The 10,387-nt window shown below is 31.9% G+C and overlaps 1 protein-coding gene across 7 annotated transcripts in view; it reads right to left on the bottom strand.

Moving 5' to 3' along the window:
* Positions 1-8,107: 8,107 nt before the first annotated feature.
* The window catches only part of REPTOR-BP (REPTOR-binding partner), an 8,904-nt gene continuing 6,624 nt past the window's right edge, over positions 8,108-10,387 (bottom strand). For all 7 annotated transcript variants that reach the window (XM_088227875.1, XM_088227874.1, XM_088227879.1 and 4 more), the window contains exon 3: positions 8,108-8,810. In XM_088227875.1, coding sequence (XP_088084001.1) covers positions 8,718-8,810 — 93 coding nt within the window. In that variant the 3' untranslated portion in view covers positions 8,108-8,717. The remainder of the gene's footprint in view (positions 8,811-10,387) is intronic.

Below are 10,387 nucleotides of genomic sequence, written 5' to 3'. Positions count from 1 at the left end.
TGAGTATCAGCAATATTAAATATGAGAATTATAAGATGAATTATTGAACATTTACGACAGAAGGTAGCTAATAACTATAGACGATCGATGTAGATACAACTTAATAATCTAGTTAAATTTTTAAACTAAAACAATTTTATAATTAATACATAATAATGAATACCGGCTGTTATAGCACAGGTATTGTCATTTAGATGTGGCTTCATAGGGGCGAATCAACAACCTAGCATTTGATTCGCCACCACTAATACTAGACTTACAAAATATACTTAAAGATAGCACACAATTCAGATTTACATACAGTTTGTAAGTTACGTATATAAGCCAAAATATTGTTTTATTAATAAAAGTAATAATATGTTTGTATTAGAACTTAGTTTTACATTAAATACTTTTTATGTATTTTTCTTTGATGTTGTATCTCTTGTAAAATGGCTGCACGTAATCTTAAAAGACCGTGTTCAAAAAATTCCCCTGGAAACGGTGCTGTAATGTCGTGTTACATTAAGCGAAAGAGGAGATATTTTAAAACACAGGTATTTAAAAGCAAACATGTGTACTGTTTAATAATCTATTTTCCATAATTTGTAAAAATAATCATATAATTTTGACCTGCTATAGGAAAATAAATCTTGTATTCTATATAGACGTATGTAACAGTTTTTTTTTATGTGATTACGCTCGATTTAAAATCAATGTTTGTTTTAAATTATATTCCAGAAAATACTGCTTCTGAAACTTTGTTAAATTAAAAGTCCTTATATGAAAATAATATTTACACTGAAGCCGAATATGGTTACAAGTCCAAGCCGGTGACACTAACTATCTAAGAGACAAACAGTTTGTGTAATAAAATACGTTACGTTTTTGTAATACATAATCAGGTTGTGGTCCCGTGGCTAGTGTCTCGGACTCACGGATCAAAGGTCCGTGGTTGGAATCCCACTCTACTCAAACTTGATTCCCATTTTCTAATAGTGACATATTTACAACTCGATGAAAATGACACTCAAAATGAAATATTTTAGTAAATCATAAGAACACAAATATTTATTTTAAAAAAAAACCCATCTGGGTTTGCAATATAAGACGCAATTTCATATTAATGTATGTACCAAGATAAAGAAAAAAAATCACACTAAAATTAATTTTAAAAGGTGTGTTTACTATTTTTCCAAACGTAATCTTTAAACGCAATTTTTTTCCAAACGTACTATGTAAATATTTTAATATTCTTGAACAAATTTTTAATTAAAGATTTTTTTTTTATTGTAAGCAGACTGCGTAGTGCAAATCACAGATAATCGCAGTGCAATAAATTCATTAAGAATAACATAAAATCCATATTAAAAATGAGAAAGTGTGTTTGACCTTCTTTTACATATAACGGAACGACCGACCGACATGATTTTTTGTGAAAAGTGCTTCATTTTATCGCGAAAAAACATCTCACTCCTTCAGGAAAATTCTTAGAGGAAAAATGAATTCTTAGAGGAAAAATGAATTCTTAGTAAAAAAATTAAATTATATTAATTATTAAAAAAGAATAAAGACACTACATCGCCGTAGACTAACGGATCGTAGTATTTTTTTCATAGTGATAGTTGGAGTAATGGCAATCGATATAAGCTACTTTTTACCCTGAAAAAACATCTCGTTCCGTCAGTAAAATTCTTTTAGTTAAAAAACATAACTTATTTCTCCCTAATACCGTGCAAGCGAAGCAGCGAGTTAAACCTAGTTGTATTATAACTAATGTAAGAAATAAACCATTTAACATATTGTAACAATGGCAACCCTGATTAAATGACAAATCTAATAACATCTGCGCTCATGTGGCAGCACTGAAGCTCTAGCTATCAGCTATCTTCTATCGGTAGACACCGCCACAATTCAAGATGGTCGTTACATTTGCACACTGAGATTATTGTTATACTAACTTGTATTAGAGTTTAATATAATACCTAATCGTCAATTACAATATTTTCAAAGTCAATTAATACAGTTTTAGCTGAAGCAAATGTTGAGTTTCAGTAATATTAAACACTTAAGGTATCCAGGCAGATGAAGAATAAAGTTCCGCGTGTGAAATAGAACCGGAACCTTGGACAAAGTTTTTTTTAACTCGATGGAAAAATCTTAGAAAAGCAAATCTAGTAGAGAAAAGTCCACCTCGTAGTGTAGTGATTGGCGCATTTTCCAACCATGCTGGAGGTCCAGGGTTCGATTCCCCGAAAGGTTACCATGAAATATTAGTTTTTTAAGGTGGTTTTTAAATTGAAGTATTTCATTTTCCTAGGACTGGCACCTGAAGCGAAAGACTGATCACCTTACCTTCCTGTAGCAGATGAACAAAATACGCTGCATTTTAATTAACAATGCAGTGAACTATGCACCACTGGGTAGGGATAAGGGTTTGATGATGATGCTGAATATTAAATCTAAATTATGTAAAAATTGTTTTGTGATACGATGAATTATTGGACATTTACAGCAAAAGGTAGGTAATAACTACAGAAAACCTACTATCTAACTAAAATATAAATTCAAAATTAGTACCAGCTGTTACAGTACAATTATTATTTAAAACTAATGGCAATTAGATGTGACTTCATAGGGGCGAACCGCATTCGATTCGCCACCACTAATACTAGGCTTACAAAATATGCTTAATTTATTCAGATTTATACACATATTATAAATTATATACATTAACCGTCGACGTATGTATATACATACACTAGATGTGGCACTAAGCACCCGTCTTGTGTTTAATTCAACTGAGGCTCCGGAACTTATCTTTCGTTTGGTGGGAAATAGTGTTTTACACGCAGCGGTCAGTAAATGTGAAGCAGCGTAAAAGAAAGTAAGTCCCTTTTACACTACTACGCATTTTGCGCGGCAATGTTGATGCGGCAGGATGTGACAATGCGCATTTTTAGAACATAATTTGAACCTATCGTTTTATGAACCATCATTACTATTCAATAATACCTCAGTGACATAAGCCAAAACATATATTTTTATTAGTAAAAAGCTACAATGAAAGAGAAGACGACGAGTTTCATTTAAAATCGATGTTAATTTTAAAACGTGGGCGCGTGGTATAGTGGTCAGCGCATTTGCCTACCATGTAAGAGGTTTCAGGTTCAATTCCGGCCATTGTTAACATAAAAAATTAATTTAAAGGCGTTTTTACAAGAGAATATTTCATAGTCCCAAGAGTGGGACCCAAAGCGCAAGACTGATCATCTTACCTTTGTGTAACAAAAGTGACCAAAATACACTGCGGTTGGTGTATCAATGCAGTGCCCTATGCACCATTAGGTACAGAAAGCGAATAATTAATAAATGTTTGTTTTAGTATGAAGTAAAATATGGTTTTAAAGTACACAGGCCGGTGACTGTTTTATAAACAATCAGCTTTTGTAATACAACCTGGATTTGCAAGAAAAAATTGCACTAAAATTATTTTTGAAAGATGTGTTTACAATTTTTCCATTGACATATTAATACACATAGACAAACCCTGAGCCATCAAAAATGATGACACTTAACTAACTCTAGTGATTAACAATGCTTAAAATAATTCATATTCAAATATAAATATTATTTTTTGTAAATGTCAAACTAAGCCTAGCGGCGCAATTGCAAAGCTCTTCCTACTTACAGGGCTGCACTGATAGGAATACGTTTTTAAAATATAACAAATGCGAGTTAATATTACCCAAAATCCAGTGAAAAGTGGTCGAAATTATAAGGAAATTAAGAAAAGAATCTGATTGAGATCCACTGAAAACTAATGTTGATTATTAACGTTAAAATGCAAACTTTTTTTATATACCAAAAATGAGTGTCCTCCACTTTTTGGTAGCATATACATGTATGTAATGCAGACCTGATTTAAACAAACTTAGTAACAGGTACGTTATCGTGTCACTTAAAAAAAAAAAAAAATTCTATAGGAGTGCGTCTATGTATTAATATGTAATGTATTAATATGTAATGTAATATATAATGTATTTTTCCAAAAATATTGTAATATTCTTTGACAAATTTTAAAGACACAGAAAATTCAAATTTAATTACAGGATTTAATATTAGCTTGACTGCATAGTGCAAATCACAGGTACCATCTGACTAATAAGAATATTTTTATATTAAACCTTAAATATTATAATCTTATTTACCTTCTTTAAAACTATATGCTTACACTATTTTTGAGGTTGTATTATTGGGTTGTATGAGTAAGAAAATATTCAATGTAATAATACTTTGGTTTCATTCATGCAAATGGTGCATAAAGTACTCAAATGTATTTGTTTTTTTCTAGATGTTGTCATTTTTCACTTAAGATTTATTTTATGTAAACATTGAACTAATTCCAAAATCAAATTATGTAAAATATTGATTTATGAAAATGGTGAAATTTCCACCTCTTACAGGCTGCCATAATGATGCAGGTATTTACAAAACAAAATTTGCTTCCCAGGTTAACTCTCAAGAGATTGTGCTAAAAAATCACTCCGAAGACAGTGCTGTAATGTTGTGTTACCATTTTCATACATGCATATTTTGGTACATAAATATCAATGTTAATTTATACCGTCTCGATATGTACTGATGAAGATGAGTGTTCAAAATAGCGGCGCTGCTCCAAATATAAGTACAGTATTTTAAATTAAAAATCATAATTGCAAATTTGTAATAGAAAATTTTGTCAAATAAATTCATTGTTTACATAAAACAGTGCTTTATAATAATTAATAGTAAATATTATTCTAAATTAACGTACAATTTATATTATTAAAGGTGCAGCTGAATCATGTGTGTATTTTATTTTATTATTTTTATTGTCGAGTTGGAAAAACCACCAATATTAATTTTTTACTATTTAAAGTACAGTAGTCTCGATTATCCGGCCTAAACCGGCCGCGGCAAGGTCGGATAAGCGAAAAGGTCGAATAACACGGAAAATTATAAAAACGACATTCAAAATGTGTTACATAATTTGATTTGCACATGGAAAACTTTTCAAATATGTACATGTAACATAGCTGAATGTAACGAACTAAAACATCAAAATGCACTTCCGGCAAAGTAATGAATCCCTTGGTTTTACAGTAGGCACATACATACATACAATGCAGTGAACTACGAAACTAAACTTAAGCTTGGGTAAAAAAAGCCCGTGATTGTCTTTTGTTTACCCGCGTTTGTCGTTTTCTGGCCGCCAAATCATGCGCAAATATAATGTGTGCAGTCGGTTAAAGGAAGGGGGCATTGCCCCGGTAGGTCGGATAACCAAAGGTCGGATAACCGAGAGTCTACTGTACTAAGAAGTCTCATATTTTTTTTAATAGTGATTTTCCATAACTCGAATAAAAAAAATAGAAATTAACCATAATTAATTTCCGTGAGGGTAGAAAAAAAGGGTTAAGATCTGTGTGAAAAATGGAACATGTACTTTCCACTCGATGAAGAGCAGCTCAGCTAAAATGCTAAATATGAAATTGGGTAGAGATTTGTCCGACCCGTGGCGTGTTTGCAAACCACGCCTGAAGTGCTGGGTTCCATTTCCGCTTAGGTTGTTGAAAATATTGGTTTAATAATATTTCATATCCCCTGAATTGGATTTGTAGTGCAAGATTGCAAAATTAAATGATGAACCAACCATAGAAAAAAAAATACATACATGATTCAATGAGTAATATGTTTCTAGAGATCATACGTTTCCCAATTACAATAATCTGATATAGATTTTGTACGCACAAACACTAATTTATTAAATACAAATTAAAATTATTGTATTGCTATGCGAAAGAAGAAATTATTACTCTGATTAAAAATATACCAGCTTTGCTTAAGTAAAGTTATATAATTTTTTGAATCTGCATTTACTTTGTGGAATAACATGATTCATTTATTTAAATTAAACACTTCGTTATAGGAATATATATTACAGATAGAAAGATTCGTGCTTTCCGAAACTACAGGGTGTGTTTGATGTTCCAGGCTGATGTTGTCTGGCCGGTATTTGGTTTAGTTGTCATTTGTCGGCTCATATTCGACAGTTGTACGCCCGTCTGATGGCAAAACTATGCATCTCAAAAAATCTGGAAATGAGATAATCGCCTTTAAAATGTTTTATGGAATTTAAATCAGAACTTTACCAAGTTGCCAATCGGCAAGGAAGCCTAATGAGTAATTTTAAATACCATATGATAGATCTCTGAGTATAATATTTTGAACTGTACTACAGCAAAACGACGCATCTATAGATGCATCGTTTTACCAACAGATAGGCATATAGAGACTAGTCGACTTCCATAACTCTCATTTCATAGGTTGATTTATATGAACGTCATTCAAAGTAGTCTGTTTTTATTAAAATGTTTTTTTATTATTTTGTTCGTATATTGTCAGGAAACTTTGCCGCACAATTTAATGCTCCAATTTTTACCGCACGCAAGAAAACATTTATTGTATCCAATTTTCCGTAGGGTTGAAGTTCCTCATTAATACTTAGAGAAAATTGCCTGAATTTTTAGGTGTTATTCATTTGCCAAGCAAGTCACTTATTTGTCTTGTAATAAATCATTTTTCATTCACTGGTGCATAAAGCGAAGTCTGGGCAACAACATAGCCAACACTATTGATGCGGTAAAGCAGTGTTTGCGAAGTCCGGCCACCTATCTTCGATATCGTGCACATTGAAAATGCTAGAGGTAACGCCGTAACAGTCGCTGGTGATCGCTATCGTGACATGTTGGAAAACGTTCCAACGGGGTGGTCTCATGTCATACACAGCTCCTGCTACGATGCAATTTTTTTATAAAAAGGTGATGTCGACTGGCCCCCACGATCCCCTGATTCAACCGCCCCCGAGGGGTACTTGAAGGAAACCAGCAAACTACCACAATCCATTCGAACATCCGAAATAACACCAGAAGTTTGCAAAAATGAAATGAAAAATATGCTTGTAAGAGTGGGCATTTGCTCCACGGCAAGAGGCGGCCATTTGACCGATATCATATTTCAAACATATTATTAAAAGCCATATAATCAATAAATAAAACACAAATGATGAAAGTGTTTCATTCGAAAATTGTTAAAAAAATAAAATCAGCCTGGAACATACAACCCACCTGCATATGTAATGCTCCAAAATAAATTCAAGTGGTCTCAAAACAAACTGTTTAATTTAAAATAAAGTTGTTTTTATGCTACACATTCTAATTATCATACTTAATAACTAATCACAGAATGTTTTGCTCCTCGTCATTACAATATTAAATAACAACACATTTTTTTGTCAAGGATTGAATAACTTTGTGATTGCCATATTTTGCGGACGATAAGACGCACGCCAAAATTTATCCATCAATTTTCAGAAGAAAAAAGGTTTGGACAATAAGATGCACTTAAATTTTTGGTTAAATCTTCAGAGTAAAAAAGTGCGTCTTATGGTACGAAAAATACAGTATACATTTCCTTGTTAATTTTTATATGAATTCTTTTTATGTAACATTGATTACAATTTAAAATTTTGAAATATTTTAGAAAAAACTTTAAAAAGAAATAAAAGCGAAAAACATGCTTTAATTATGAATGCAACTAATTTTTGAAAATAATATTTCTGATACAGTTATCATAAAATATATTTTTTTAAGGTTTTATCTGATTTCTCTGTTTTTATAATCTGTAGTACTGTTTTGCTCCTTCTTAAGATGTGTAAAATAAGGCAATAAAGAAATTAAAACATATTTATTAAATGATACCAGAATGAATTAAAATGGATACGTATTTATTTGAGTTATGCCTGTGCGGGATGCTTTCTTATTTATTTTCTTTTATAATTAAAATAAAACATTATGGTATATTTTTCCTGCCTCCCAAAGAAAAAACGACAAATAAGGAATTAAATTTTTTGCAATCCGACATTTTTATCCAGGCGAAAATCATTGGATTGTGAAATAAAAATATTTTTTGAGTCTAAACTGAGACAATTAATACTTATGTTCATTAAAATTAGAAAATTACTTATAACTAAGTAAATATAACTATTGTATTTTGGACAAAGGTGTCAAAACACAATTTCAGTCAGTTTTATTTTTTTGACGTATTTTTAACCAGTTACGTAGGTCTTATACCTAGCAAACGGATTTGAGCCAATAGGAGTTTTAGAATTGTAGTTTGAAACCTTTGTCCTGAATACAGTTGATAATATCCTTAATAATGTGATGCAATGTGGTAGCGTTATTATATGTACATAAATTATTAAATTGGTGCTTATAACTCTCAAACATGTTTTTATATGTACATAAATTATTACGTTGTATAACTCTCAAACATTTAAAATGTTATCATTTACTAACACTATAAAAGCAATTTTAGGTTTATTACAAAAAATAATAAACAAAGTAATGTGCACTTGAAATATGAAGGTTTAATGTTACCTCAGTATTAAAATAGGCAAAAATGAAATATGTACAATGAAAAAGCAAGTTTGTAACTCAATTAAAATAACGAATAAAAGCGAAGCTTAAAAATCATCATTGTGAATTATTAAAACTTGGGAGTGATACATATATTTTTCCGAGTGTATTTTTTTTCTCCATAGATAGTGTGTTTATCTTACGACTAGGACCAACAGAGGGGCGACTAAATACTTGTTGGGAGAGTGGAGAAGAGAGGGGAGCAGATCCAGGTTGGAACTACTCCTGTTTAAGGACTCCCATTTCTTCTAACAAATCCTGCAGCCCGTCTGGAACCTTTCCCTCGTCCAACTCTTTGGCCCATATTTGATACTGAAATAGAAAAACAGATTTAAAATTTACAAATCACTATTATTTGATTCGCACTTCCAGAAGTGCACTGCCGTAATATCGGAGAAAACAGAAAGCATGACCTTTATTTTCGAGCAATTTTGATGTGGTTTCTTCGGTTTCGGCTAATCGGGCAAGCACCATTCCGATGCCTGTTGGCTAGTTTGCATGTCGTACTCATAAACCCATGTCTCGTCACCAGTTATGATGCGCTCTATAAATGTGGGGTCCATTCTGACTCGTTCCAGCATGTCTTGAGCCAATTGAGTTCATTGCTGCATTTGAAAAAAATTCAGCGCTTTTCTGAACCCAGAACCCGAAATTTCATTCGCAACACAAAATTTAAGACAAATTCTTTGTTCAATTTTTTTATCTATTATTTGAGTACAACCAATGTTTTAGACTGCATACAACCAACTAAATGACAGATCCCGCTCAAACTTAGCGTCAATATAGAGTACAGTTGTGCCAACTTAACAAGAAAAAAAACTGAAAAATCATTCACATGGGCCTTTTAAATTACTCAATCCCGGTATTTAAATAGAATGTTTTACATATTTATTTATTTTATTTTTGCATCACAACAGGTCAGGAGGCCCAATTACTGTTGTGAATTACATCGCAAAACACCCAGGCTTGAGAAAAATCACAATTAAATTTTTGTATTCTCACCGGGAATCAAACCCGGAACTTCCGCGTTTAAGCGTCTTGACCACTACACCACAGAGGCCGCCGTATGTATGGTCTTAGCCAAGTCAAATAATGGTATACGATAAATCAACATATATTTTGATTTCAAGAATGAATTTCATTGTATTGTAAGATATTCTTTGTTAATTTACATACATTTTCACATATTCTTCGTTCTGGGCGCGACAGTCTCGCAATCTCTCAGCAAAACATTCCTGTGGCCACTTTTAAATGAATATTTATTTTTAAGGAAGTATAATGAATAAGGCACTTAAAAATTAATGACCATGCTTGGGAAGACCTAAACTGCGTGAAGAGCATTACAGTGCCTTGATTTATGAAGATAACAAAAACGATTCATAGTAAATCACTTACCACTTGATACCGTACCACCATCTTGACTGTCATTTGATTGATACCTTACAGCAGCAATATTGAAACACTGTGCCACTTAACAAAACATATCTAAGGTATTTTTTGTTTGTACTAACTAGGACACTTGACATGTTCTTTAGCACTTGATAATAACATTTTATGAGGTAAAATTCATGTTTATTGACATATATATAATTCGGAAACAGAGATATTTTTCCATTTGTGTGTGTGAGAACTTTCCTCTTGTTCTTTACTTGTGTATGCAAATACATAAAATTTATTAATTTCCTAAACTACCGCGATCATTATCTGAATGTTCAAAATATGTTTTTAAAAAAAACACATTCAATTAAATTACTAGAGAGGCTGTTGACAGTAATACCTGATTGGAAATCTAATTGGAATATTACGAGAATGAGGTCCAGATTCGCGTAAACCTGTGACGAAGCAAAGCAGGTAATTTTTATTATTTTCCTACATTTTAAAGAAATTTC

The sequence above is a fragment of the Micrasema longulum genome, unplaced genomic scaffold (genome assembly GCF_059751315.1).
Source record: "Micrasema longulum isolate JH-2025_06_02 unplaced genomic scaffold, ASM5975131v1 h1tg000547l, whole genome shotgun sequence".
Classification (NCBI taxonomy): Eukaryota; Metazoa; Arthropoda; class Insecta; order Trichoptera; family Brachycentridae; genus Micrasema; species Micrasema longulum.
The sequence above is the reverse complement of the archived record's forward strand: the minus strand, read 5'-3'. Positions and strand labels throughout refer to the sequence as shown.